The 13,942-nt window shown below is 41.1% G+C and overlaps 1 protein-coding gene across 1 annotated transcript in view; it reads left to right on the forward strand.

Annotated features, from left to right (window-relative positions):
* The first annotated feature begins 1,568 nt into the window (after nucleotides 1-1,568).
* LOC117362888 (complement C4-A-like) overlaps nucleotides 1,569-13,942 on the forward strand; it is a 129,038-nt gene continuing 116,664 nt past the window's right edge. Inside the window, exons 1-4 of the mRNA XM_033949977.1 lie at nucleotides 1,569-1,657; nucleotides 9,215-9,407; nucleotides 12,494-12,677; nucleotides 13,647-13,717. Coding sequence (XP_033805868.1) covers nucleotides 1,569-1,657; nucleotides 9,215-9,407; nucleotides 12,494-12,677; nucleotides 13,647-13,717 — 537 coding nt within the window. The remainder of the gene's footprint in view (nucleotides 1,658-9,214; nucleotides 9,408-12,493; nucleotides 12,678-13,646; nucleotides 13,718-13,942) is intronic.

The raw sequence follows: 13,942 nt of genomic DNA on the forward strand, positions 1-13,942 counted from the left end.
GTTCCCTTGCCTCTTTGCGTTTTGAATATTAGTCATGTGAATGCATTTTTGTTACTATGGTTACGTTTCCTCTTTATATATGTGCTCCGAACAGCCCGCCCTCCTTTCGCTGCCTGACCGTGTCCATTATAGGTAAAGCTCTGGTTTTGCTATAACTTGATCTATAACGAATATTTGTCTTGCGCTGATTTTACTCGCCTCTGGTGAGAGCAAACGTACATCCACATTTCAGATTGTTTCATTTACAGGTATGTTTATATTTGTCCCGCTCGTGCTTGTTACTGAAAATGATTTGCGTGGAATTGTCTTGCGCTCAAATGTCTTGCGCTCAGTTGTCTTAGCGCTCAGTTGTCTTTGCGCTCACTTGTCCGCGCGCTGTTGTCTTGCGCGCAGTTGACTATGAACCGTTTAAATCACTAATCAACATTTATTCATAGAACTATCCCCCTATTTTACTAAGGTGCGCTAAGTGTTTTAGCGTGCGTTTAGCATGTACTAAATCTACATGCACGCTAACATGTCCATAAACTAACATGCATGCGTTAGCATTTAGCGCATAGTTAGCATGCGCTAATATTTTGCCCACGATAAAAAGCATAGCGCACCCTAAGTAAAAGGAGTCCTAAGTGTCAATAGGAGAGCAGCACAGGCAACACCAGAATTTATCCATTTAGGGTTAATGTTTAGCTGCCAAATGGTTTAGTTTAGATGTGCTGAAGAGGAGGCCTAAACCATACCCACCCCACCCCTCCCCCCACCTTTTACAAAACTGTAGCACAGTTTTTAGCACTGGCTGCGACAGTAACAGCTCCAACATTCGCTAAAAACCATGCTACGGTTTTGTAAAATGTGGGAGAGGGATAGTTATCACTGAGTGCCTATCTTTCTGTATTTACCTCTGTTTCCGGGGTTGTGGGTTTTTTTTAAACGGTGTTTTTAAATGTTTGCATTTCAGGCAACTAGGTGTTTATTGGAGATTAAGGGCTCCTTTTACTACGGTGCGCTTGCGTTTTTAGCGTGCGCAAATCACGTGCTAAACTAAAAATACTAACGCAAGCTCTATGGAGGCGTTAGCGTTTAGCGCGCGTGATAAAACTGCTAGCGCACCTTAGTGAGCCCTTAGGAGCTCAGTTTCAAAAAAGAAAAACATCCCAAAAGTGGCGTAAAGGGGCACAGGGATGTTTTTCCTGCCAAACCCAATTCACTATTTTCAAAACCCGTTTTCTAGATGGATTTCTATGGTGGTTGTCTGCAGTGCATCTAAATTGGAAGGGGGCGTGTTGGGGGCATGGCTTGGGTGGGTTTAGGGTGGGCTTATGATTTGGACATTTTTTCTGCAATAATCAAACATTATTATTATAATTTTTTTTTTTTTTTTAAACCTCCAGGGCACAGTTTGGTTTTGGGGGCTAGACCTGTTTTATAAACAAGCAATTCACATCTACCCCTTCCACTATACTCAGTATTTTATAGACCTCTATCATATGAAAAGAGAAGACAGAACAAAGATAAAGTATGAAAAAAACCTTATTCCTTAACAAAGGTACAGGCTGCATTTACTGACCAAAATGGAGGAAAGTCCATTTGGATCACTGACCACTTATTATGAGAAAAGGTCATCTGATTTCCCTGAAGCTATGCTGAATATTAACAGCATGTTGGCATTCAACCTTTTGTTTAAATTTCTGCCATCAATTATTAACATCTTACAGTGTTAGCAGATGGTGATACTAGTGAGAACTTCCAGTAGGTTTTAGATATAACAGAGAAAGGGGTGCTTTTACCTGGGGGTTCTTATACAAATTTGCAGAAGGAATGTGTGAGCTTCATCCCTTTGAAAAGTGTCTCGGGAGAACTATGGAGGTGATTTTGGAAGAGTTGTGCAACATCCCCCCAGTTCCATATACTGTGCCCAAATTTGCATGCACAAATCTGTGTGCATTGCCAATTTGCAAGTGCAACTTAATTTTTTAACATACTGATCAGCGCCAACAATTGCCAATTAACAAGCAATTATCAGCACTATTTGGCACTAATTAGAATTTACGCTCACAACTTTCTAGGCATTTTCTATGAAGTGGTGCATGAAAATTCTAGTGAGTAGACCTCAAAGGGGGGCATTGAAACATTAAAACATGATGGCAGATAAAGGTCAAATGGCCCTGTCTGCCCATCTGCAGCATCCACTAATTCCTCCTTTCCCTAAGAGATCCCATGTGCCTCTCCTATGCTTTCTTAAATTCAGACAGTCTTTGTCTGCACTACCTCTACCGTGAAACTAATACATACATCGACCACCCTTTCTGCAAAAAAGCATTTCCATAAATTATTGCTGAGCCTATCACCTCTTAACTTCATCCTGTGCCCTCTCATTTCAGACTTTCCTTTCAAATGAAAGAGACTTGTCTCATGCGCATTTATGCCATGTTGGTAATTAAACATCTCTTATCATATCTCCCTTCTCCTGCCTTTCCTCCAAAGTATATATATTGAGATCTTTAAGTCTGACCCCATATACCTTATGACGAAGACCACGCACCATTTTAGTAGTCTTCCTCTGGACCGACTCCATCTTGTTTATATCTTTTTGAAGGTGCGATCTCCAGAATTATATGTAATATACTTCCCCCTCCATATTCACGGTTTTGTTCTCCGTGATTTCGGTTATTCACGGTTTTTCATTTGCAGGCTCCGTCCCCCAAATTACATCAAAGAAAATCGCTGCTCCCAGCATTGTACAGAGGAAATCGCTGATCTTTCTTCAAAGGAACAGGTCAGTTATTTGTGGTTTTATTATATTCTCCAGGGTTTTATAACAGAAAACCGCGAATAACATACGAAAAGTTATTCACGGTTTTTCTGTATTCGCTGACTTGTTATCACCATGAATGCAGAAGGGGAAGTGTATTCTAAATGAGGCCTCACCAGAGTGTTATACAGGGGCATCAATACCTCTTTCCTACTAATCATATCTCGCCCTATGCACTCTAGCATCCTTCTAGCTTTCACATCACCTTTTCAAGCTGTTTGGCAACCTTAAGATCATCATATACAATCACACCCAAGTCCCTTTCTTCTGTTACGCACATAAGTTCTTCATCCTCTAGTCTAAACAGCATATCAAACGAGACCTCAGAATACATTTCTCATATTATGAACGAAATAGAACACTGGGCAATAAACTTCATACCCGATTACTAAAACAATAAAAATATTAGGAGTCACACTAGACACACACTTGACAATGGTGGAACACACGAACATAGTAGTAAAAAAAATGTTTCCTGACACTGTGGAAATTAAGGTCCATCAAAAAATATTTTGACCCTCTATCATTTAGACTACTAGTGCAATCACTAGTGCTTTCAACACTGGACTACTGCAATATTGTTTATATGGGTATACCCAAAAAAACTGTAAGGAAACTTAGGATTGTCCAAAACACAGCGGTCCGCTTGATATTTGGATTAAAAAAGAGCGACCATGTTAGCCCCTACTACAGACTGCTTCACTGGCTACCAATGGAGGCACAAATAATTTTCAAGTTCTCTTGCATATGTTTCAAGCTGGTTTGGGGACTAGCTCCTACATACCTGCTACTAGAGAATGACACGGTGGCGGTTTACCCGCGGCTACCGCATTTAGCTGTGGGTAACCCGCCGAAACGGGGAAAGAAATGTAGCAGTGTTTGCGGGGAGGGGGACAAGGCCATTCACCGCCCCGTGGAGCGATGAATGGTCTTGTCTCCGCAGTGAGGCATCAAGGATTGCGCGGTTCCCGCAGCCCCCACCCGCCTGATTGTAGCGTTTAGCCCGCTCCCTCCCTCCAGCTCACCTTAGTTTGCAGGCTTTCTTTTTCGGGACCTGCACGCGCGGCTGCTCAGTATTCAATCTTTTGCTCTGATGCAACCGGAAACAGGAAGTTGCAGCAAAGCAGAAGATTGAACACTGAGTAGCTGCGCGTGCGCTGCTCTTTGAAAGCGTGCAGGTCGCCGAAAAAGAAAGCCTGCAAACTAAGGTGAGCTGGAGGGAGGGAGCGGGCTAAACACTACCATCGGGCGGGTGGGGGCTGTGGGGACCGCGCGATCGTTCGTGTTACTGCCTCTGTTTAGCATTTCTTGTAGGAGTATGTTGTCCCATTTTGTTGTTTTATTTTGGTCAGATTGGTGATCTTATTTTTATAACCCCCCCCCCCCCCCAATGATTCTGGAATCCTATAATTCCTTCTCTGACCTTCATCCCTCAGAGTGACAGCAGTATTTGGGGTTTTTTTTTTAATTGTGAAATAGTTTTATCTAATCAACGTGCTCTTTATAGTGGTGAGACGAGGGTTCGGGCAGAAAGCAGGAACAGGCTTTCCTCATTTAAGTCCTGCTCAAAGATCTGTTAACCAACCTTAGCCAACACCTCAAACAAATTAGTTATTCAAAATATAATATTGTCAGCCAGTTCCAGCTCACACTGGAAGGAGGGAGTGAAAGGGAAAAGGATTCTGGGCCAAGGGGATGAAGAGGGAAATAAAAATTCACAGCAGGAAAAAAAGGGGAGGACAGGCAGGTGAGCCAGATGCTGGAAGCAGGGGTGGGGGGAAGAAAGAGGGAGAGAAGCTAGATGGGGTTGAAAAGCAGAGACACACTGGTATGGAAGAGGAAGATAGGGGAAATCTGGACACAGGAAGGTAACAGAAAGAGGGGAAATTATGTGCATGGGGCATAGGGACAGAGACATAAAGGGGACATGCCGTGGGGATGGTATATGGACACAGGGGGGGGCAATGGCACATACATAGGGGAGATATTAGAAATGGGGAAAATAGGAGCACAGAAGCGAGATGGTTTGTGGGGATGGGACAGGGACCGAGCTCGCAGGCTCCAGTGGCTTGCACAAATTACATTGTAACGTGCCACGAAAATAAGAGGGAGGAAGGTAGATAGATAGGCTACGCGAGAGGAGCTGAAGGGTAGTAGAAAGGAACAGATGGTAAAGGAGGGAGGGAAGGGTGGTGGTGGAAAGGAATAGGACAGACATTGAAGGAGGGTGGAGAGGAACAGACCCCGAAGGGAAATGTGGAAGACAGAGTGGGAAGAAGACAGATGCCAGACTATGGGGGAGCGGAGGGAAGAAGATGGGTGCTAGACCAATTGGGGGGGGGGGATGAAGGGAGAGGCACAGTAACAGCAAATGGAAGACGTAGAGAGAAGACACACAGTGGATGGAAGGAATTGAATGAGAAGATGTGGAAAGCAGAAACCAGACAACAAAGGTAGAAAAAAAAATTCTATTTATTTATTTATTTTTTGCTTTAGGATAAAATAGTATATTAGTTGTGTTGATAAAAATTTATAAACAAAGCCCTGTCAGCTGAACATCTCTTTCTCTAGTTCAGCAGCAGGAACTTTGATTTATAAGAAAGGAATAAGCTAAATATTACAGTACTAAGGCTTATATGAATGCTGCGGGGACGGTGACGGGGCGGTAAATGGGATGGCAGTGGCGGTGATGGGGCGGTGAAAGGGGTGGCGGTGACGGGGCGGTGAAGGGAACGGCAGTGACGGGGCGGTGCAGATGATGGGGGGACGGGGCGGTGACGGGGACAGATTTTTTCCCCCCGTGTCATTCTCTACCTGCTACCTCACTTCATTCTATACAGCCCTACGAGACAAACCAGAAACAGCAACCTATTTACATACCCAAGCATTACCGGCTGCAAATACAAAACCTTCCTGGATAGAACTTTTATGTACCAAGCAAACAAACAACAACACTGGTTAGACAGCTACATAAAAGGAGCAAGACAGACATATAATGCCTTTAGAAAAGCCATAAAAACTGCCTTATTCAACAGAATTATCATCTAAAAAGTATCTACACCTAACACTACATATGTCCACTCCTGCTTTTAAGTCTAAAATGTCCAACATTATATTTTGCTGCCTTTTTAAGATTCTGTTTGCTGTATCCCGGACTTTTTGTAAGATTCTATATGCTTTTTGTAAGTTTCTATATACTGTATCCCGGACTGTCCAGCTCTCTTCAGTGTGAACCGCCTAGAAGTCTCACGACTATGGTGGTATAGAAGAATAAAGTTATTATTAATTATTATTATAAATTGTGCTGTTCCCTCAGATTTTTGAAGCCCAAATGCATGACCTTGCATTTCTTAGAATTAAATCTTAGCTGCCAAATTTCCAACCATTCTTCAAGCTTCACTAGGTCCTTCTTCATGTTATTGACACCATCAGGGGTGTCTACTCTAGTGCAGATTTTGGTATCATCCGCAAAGAGGCAAATCTCCCCTGACAGCCCTTCAGCAATATCGCTTACAAAAATGTTAAAAAGAGCCGAACCTTGAGGCGCACCACTGGTAACATTCCTTTCCTCAGAGTGCTCTCTATTGACCACAACCTTCTGTTGCCTTCTACTCAACCAGTTCCCAGTCAATCACTATGGGGCTCATACTGGGGGAAGGTATGGTTCACTGGTAGAGCTGCTGCCTCTGCACCCAGAGGTTGTGAGATCAAATCCCAGTGCTGCTTCTTGTGACCTTGGGCAAGTCACTTAATCCTCCAGTACCCACCACTTTGAATGTCAACACCACAAAAAGGCAGTATAGAAGTTCTCATTCCCACATATAGCACACTATCTCTATCCAATTCTCTGATTACCCAGTCAAAGAAATTGAATAGATTCGTCTGACAAGCCTGCCTCTAGTGCATCCATGTTGGCCAAGGGAGGGGCATGTGTGGCTCATGGGCATTACTACTTATCACTTATATAGCACTGAAAGGCGTACACAGCGCTGTACATTTTGACATTTATAGATGATTCCTGCTTGGAAGAGGTTACAATCTAAGTAAACATAAATATGGAGAACAAAAGTTAAGGAATTCAAGATAAAGATAGTTACCGGGATCAATGACGATTTATGCCAGATAGATTTATGCTACTCTTCCGGTGATCTGAAGATCCGAGATACCGATAGCGGTAACATTGTATTCATATGATTTGCTCTCATATAGACTGTTTGCAGTGTTGTATAAATGTGGGTTTTTATTTCATGTGACTATTTACAGTCACACACATAAACACATTGTACTATACTTCAGAAATACCATCACAATCCCCCCCCCCCCTTTTTACTATGCCGCGGCAGAGGTTTCTACCATGGCCCGGAGCACTAAATGCTCCAACAGTCATAGAATTCCTATGAGCAACCAGCGTTGGCGCATTTAACGCCCTAGTCCGCAGTAGAAAGGCTTATTCCTCTTCTACGAAACTGCGATAGCAGTTTCTAGCGCGGGGAGAGCCTCGCTGAATGGCCCGCGCTGCTCCTGACACTCGTTGAGTTTCTATGAGCGTCAGGAGCAGCGCGGGTCATTCAGCGTGGGTCTCCGCATTAGAAACTGCTATCTCAGTTTTGTAAAAGAGGGGTTTATTAAAAGTGGGCCAATATTAAGACCACCATTCTACTGTATATTCAGTATAAGTAACACTAAGTAGTGGGCCACCAGGGCATCAAAATCCAGGAAGCCTGTAGTGCAGGGGCAGAACTCAATTTGTTTGCCCTCTTTTTAACCCAAAAAAATGTTTCAACATATTCATTGCAGGTTGGACAAGAGATTTGCAAGTTGGCATCTCTAATAAGAATGAGCCACAACTATTTGGGTTGTGGCTTGTTTCATTTATTTTTCATTGTTTATATTTCTCATTAATAAATAACCCACGACTGCTGGAACTGAAACTTGTGTCAAGCCCTGTTCACACATTATCTATTGATGGTTGTCGTGCAGCATTCCATGTATAAAACTGCATTAACACAGCCAACAAATGTGGACATTATTGTTTATGTTGTGCATTAATGCACCGCAATCAAATTCAGAACAAGCCAAATCGTAAGTACCATCTACCTATCTAATTATTTTTCTCAATTTAAAAAAGCAGCGGAGCAACAATAGAATGTGTACTGTATATCTTGTGAGCATTGCCTTTACTTGTGATTGGTGCTGCTTTCTGGGTCTCGCCTGGTCAGACGCGGAGAGACCCGGAAAACAACAATAATCATGACGCCAGCCGCAGAAGTCTTACCAGAACATTGCCTTTAGTTACGTGCTAGCATTCCTGAAGAATACTATGTCAGACAGCACAGGTTTCATATCAATAGTAGATTCAAATTCAACAGTTTGAAGCTCAACCATCAAGCCATGTACTCAGGCCAGGTCTCCCAGTTTATCTCAGTTCATATTTGATTATTATCCTGGCCTTACCTTAAGATCTATCCAAGCCAATATTCTAGTGACTTCTCACCATCTATGCATAGTCTACTCACTGTTCTGTCTTCAGTTTAATAGGTCTTCTCTCTAGAGCTTTTAACCTTTGGATATTTGGATATTCATTTTTGATCCCTTTTATTTTCCATTTGTTTTTTTGACTCGGTTAATGTGTTTGGATGTATGTTGTATGTTTTTCTACTTTATTATGTATGAACAGTTGCTACATGCTTAGAATTGTGGGATATGCAGATTAGATCAATAAACCATTGTGTTCTTTTGCTATCTGTTTTTATTTTGTGTATGTGTTGTGTTTTCTATTCAGTGACCTCAAGCAGTCTTACTGTAATGCGGTAGTATCACAAGACTGCTTATAGAGGTCATGACAACCATTTTGATGAGAGAGCTGGCCTGGGCTACTGGTCAACAGTCCTGGAGACAGAGGGGTCTTCATTCTGAGAGAGATGGAAGAGGAAGCCTTGCTTGGGGAAGGGAAGGTGGGGAACCTTATTAGAGAGGATGGAAGAAGGGGAGGCCTTGTTAGGGAGTGGGGAAGGAAAATAAGAGGGTCTTGTTTAGAGAGGACATAAGAAGACTGACCTTGATCAAGGGAGTGTCAGAGGGGAGGGGGAATTAAATTTGCATGCACCTCTTTAGATGTCAAGGTCCAGTTATTGAAATCTATCTGAACACTGTGATCACTCTTATTTATTTTTATTGTTATGGATATAGTCATAGTGAAATATTTTTTACCAGATTTTCCAGGCTGGTTTTGTAGCCTGTACATATATCTGAATGTTTGAAGATTCAGGACTTAAGAAAGGCTAGCTCTTCTAATAAATCCAAGCCCCAAATGGCTCCATTATATGTTGTTTCACCAATGCCCATAAAGATTCTACAGTGTTTTTGTTTTATCCTTGAATTTATAGTTTATTTTCCACTTTTTAGATACCTTATCACTGCACCCAATGTTGTACATGCAGGAGCTGAAGAAACAGTTACTATTCAATTACATGGAGCACAGAGTCCCGTGACAATCAAAGTTTACTTTGAAGATGAAATAAAACGTATCAAGTTATCAAACATTTTCAGTTTCAATCTCAACAATGAAAACAACTATCAACAAGTAAAGAATATATTGGTGAGTCTTTAATATTTATGTTTCAATCTTTTTATTAAAAAAAAAAAATCACACATATTACAATTTCTAGTTCCGGATAATGGATCCAAATTGTTTTCTTCTTCCAATAATCACCCACCATGTCCCTCCCAGCCCACCCTCCCCCAACCACCTACCCCCATCAGAGGGACTATTCAATCACCCTATATATTAAATGGCTTCTGGACCTCGAGTATAGCATGTTCCAAAATGGTTCCCGAGTAGATTGAAATTTCTCCCACAAAGGGGAGATTATGTCTAAAATTTTGTGACGTTCCAAAGCCAGAATATGTAGTTGCGCTTGCCCCAATTGTAGGGAAGGAGGCTGAGATGAGAGTAAGTAAAGTAACTTCACCAGCAACAGTGCCACCACCAGCCACCGATAATAAGCTTATATCGGTGTCCACTGTTGCATGATTTATGAAAATTGACAACTTTAATATAAATTAAAAAAAATTGATCTCCTGTACATCTCCTAGTTTGGGAAACTCTAATATCACACGCTGTCACACAAGTAACATCAGTTTCTAAAAGTGTAATTACATTGGTCTGCATGCTTCTCTTGGGCTCAGACACTGCAGGAATATAGAAACAATTGGGCATCTCTCCTGCCTCTCAGCATTGAAGGTGAATAGAGGAGTTCTGGGGTAAGCACTGGGAGGTGAGGCTCCATATTTTTGGTGAAAAGTAAGAGTAGGTATAAGGGGGCCACTTGGGCCACCAGGAAAATTTTCAAGGACTTTTTTGAGATTTGTAGAGTTCTGGAAAGTCAAAAGGTATCGAGAGGGATGGGTATATTTTTGGAGGGTCATCTGAGGGGACCTAAGTTAGCTTAAACATACAGATGTATCATATTTCTTGTGAACATTTATTTTATTTAAGTTTGAATATACTTTAAATATTGTTTAGAAAATTATCCAAGAAGCTCTAGTAAGAGGTAAATATATTATCTAGCTTCTGAATAACTCTTAATAAAATTGTCAAGATTTGCTTTACTTATATTCATTGTGCAAAGAATTGAAAGATACATTTGGCTCAAAAATGATTGTCCCCCCTCTTTTGCAAAGATGCGCTAAATATTAGCACGCGCTAAATGCTAATGCCTGCATGTTATCCTATGGACACATTAGCAGTTAGCGCACACGTTGATTTAGCGCATGCAAAATCCACGCTAAAACGCTTAGCACGCTTTTGTAAAAGAGGGCCTGTATTTCATTGTAATAATAATTTTACTAAATGCCAGAGCAAAGCTTTGTCATTTTAATCAGGTCTCTTGTTCCATGGATTGACTGGGAATGAGGATGCCTGTATTTTTTAAGTTATGAAAAGAGTTAAGCAATAGTAGAAAAAAGAAAAAAGAATACAAAAAAAAAAGAAAAAAATATATATAACAAAGGATTTTTGCATATGACGTGAATTATCATGTTTGTGACCTGTTTGGGTTAATTGGCTCTGACTCTGAGGCTTTTCAATATTGAACAAGAATGAAAATGATAATATACCGTGCTTCAATAACCCCTGTTGATTGATGATAGTCTTTTATATGATTACTGTATGGTTTGGACCACTAAGGGCCTCTTCTATCAAACTGCGCTAGCAGTTTGTAGCTCGGTGAGCTGTGCTGAATGGCTCGCGCAGCTCCCGACGCTCATAGAGTTCTTATGAGCATCGGGAGTAGCGCAGGCCATTCAGTGCGGCTCTCTGTGCTACAAACTGCTAGCGCAGTTTGATAAAAGAGGCCCCAAGTCTTATTTATAATTATACCTAAAAGATCAGTGCCAGAATTTCACATCTGTAGACGATTTAGGCTGCCTAACATCACTGTGGGTGTGGCTAACGCCACAACTGGCATTAGGTGGTCTAAAGCGCCTACAGAGGCACGATTCACTTCATAAGTAGGAGACAGAAATGTAGGCCAGGAAAACCCTGGCCTACATTTCTGGCGCTTACCTTTGCCTGCGGCGTGATTCTGTTCCCGGCGACACTTTGTGACTGACACAGGATTGGCAACCGCTTTTAAGTCAGCCACCAACAATGGCACCAGTTATAGAATCTGTGCCTATGCGTATAAAGTCTGTCTTTGTAGCTTGCAACTATTTTGAGAACTGCCACTCAGGCCAGTTTTCCAAAGCATTTTACACAGGTCAAATTCACTTTCTTTTTCTTTCTGAAAATTACAATCCCTCAATTTATAAAAATACATGCAGAGTTTTAGTTCAGTGTGACTATTTTTAAGGGATGTGAGTCTGTGAAGTTTAGGTTAGAAAATAGATCATATCTGACATTTTCAAAAGTAAACTCATTATTACCTCCTTTATATCTAACCATATAAAAGAACAGATGCAAAATAGACATATGATTTCTAGGCATGCATATAACACAAACTGATCTCATGGCATCATTCCCTAGTGCATAAACTGTTTGAAAATTACTCCATAAGCTTCATTATAATCTCTTCTCCCCTCCCTTTTGAATATGTGCTCAGTCTCACAGTAACATCATATACATCTGGAGCATAGGTAAAGGGAAACACAATAGTCCATAATATGGGTGAGACATGCTATCACTGGGTGATTCACTTGATTACGAGGAGCTACTGAAAAGTTCTCAGCCCAATCAAGAAGAGAACGATGTGGAGCCATGAAACTTACAAGTTATTCCACACCTCTTGACACTTCGTTTCAATAAGGTAAATGGGCACAAGTATAGGGAAACCAAGCCATTATGGAATCACCGATGAGGTTGGCTCTTAGGCATTGGTGGAATGAGGCATTATGACATCACAATACAAGGGGCCACTGAAAAGTGCTCAGTCCATCCAAGAAGATAATGAAGAGCCATGAAACTTACAAGTTGTTCCAAACTTTTCTTGACACTTTTCATATCATTGAAGCGATAAGTTTCAAGAAAAGGGTGGAATAACTTGTAAGTTTCATGGCTCTACATCATTCGCTTCTTCGTTGGGCTGAGAACTTTTCAGCAGCCCCTCATATATGATTGCAGACAATGAAGAAGAGAATGATAAGTTATTTTCATGTTTGCACTCTTGTTTTCCTTTCATTTTTCAGATTGATCCTAAATTACTGGCAGTGGCAAATATGTCCAAGCGAAGACAGAAACCATATGTTCTGCTTGTTGCTGAGAATGGAGAACTTTTGGGAGGCAGAAAAACCACCCGCATCCTTCTCTCTTCTAGAAAGGGTTATCTGTTTATTCAGACAGATAAACCAATTTATACTCCAAAACAAACAGGTAACAAGAAAATAGTCTTTCAGAATTACTTAATTACTTTCATGTAGAATATTATGCGAAAACAGAGACCTTTCTAACCTTCAAAGATGAAATCCTCATTTTCTCTATGGATAAAAGTGGCAAATGTACAAATCAGTTTTCTGTTGAGTATATTAGATAAATTTTTATAGATAAAAATATCTCTTTGAATTGTTTAAGGTTCTTTGTTACAAGGTAGCCGAGTATATTTTTGTGTGCTTTTTCTGCAGGTGGAGGAAAGGAGGGAAAAGTGGTAAACTAGGCAAGTCCAGTTAGAAAATATAATTCTACAAGCTTAGGATTGGAAGGTAGTCCTGTCAATCATGTCCTTCAATGGCAAGTCTTAGCTTATCAGGCTAGACCAGAGGTCTCAAAGTCCCTCCTTGAGGGCTGCAATCCTGTCGGGTTTTCAGGATTTCCCCAATGAATATGCATTGAAAGCAGTGCATGCACATAGATCTCATGCATATTCATTGGGGAAATCCTGAAAACCCGACTGGATTGCGGACCTCAAGGAGGGACTTTGAGACCCCTGGGCTAGACTAACCATGAAAGCGCTAGGATGCAGTGTATGGAATTTGAAAAATGTACTAGAGATTCTAGGGCAGAGTGACCATGAAAATCTCCTTGATGGACACGTAGCCTAATGGTAATGGTTACAGCAGTGTGCTGAGAACCAGGAAAGCCAGGTTCAAATCCCACTGCTGTTTCTTGGAATTTGGGGCTTCACTTAAACCTCCATTGCCTCAGCTCTCCAGATAAAATAAAATACCTACAGTACTTGAATGTAATATGCCTTGAACTGAGAAAGCAGTGAGCTAAATCCAAATCCTTTGAGATGCCAGCAACAAGGAACAGTGAGTTAGGGATCAGCACCAAATTTTGAAATCTGTGCTTATTAAAATAAAATTACTTGAATGTTTCTTTTCATTGCTGTTTTTCTCTGTGCAGCAAAATTTAGAGTTTTTACCTTGGACAATTACATGAAGCCAGTAGATCAGGATATCCAAGTTCAAGTATTAGTAAGTATTCTGATTTTTCTTGCCTGCTTATTTTGAAAACCCAGACAGTCCTCTAAAAAGAAGACATGGCCGGATAAATCTGGATGTCTGGTAACCCTAATTATGTTTGGTTTTTTGCATTCTACTTAGGTAAAAGCAGAATATGTTTTTTTAAATAAGAAAATAAAATAAGGCCCTCTTTTACTAAGCAGCGGTAGAGGTTTCTACCGCAGTCCAGGACGCTAA

Source organism: Geotrypetes seraphini, chromosome 6 (assembly GCF_902459505.1).
Source record: "Geotrypetes seraphini chromosome 6, aGeoSer1.1, whole genome shotgun sequence".
NCBI classification, from domain to species: domain Eukaryota; kingdom Metazoa; phylum Chordata; class Amphibia; order Gymnophiona; family Dermophiidae; genus Geotrypetes; species Geotrypetes seraphini.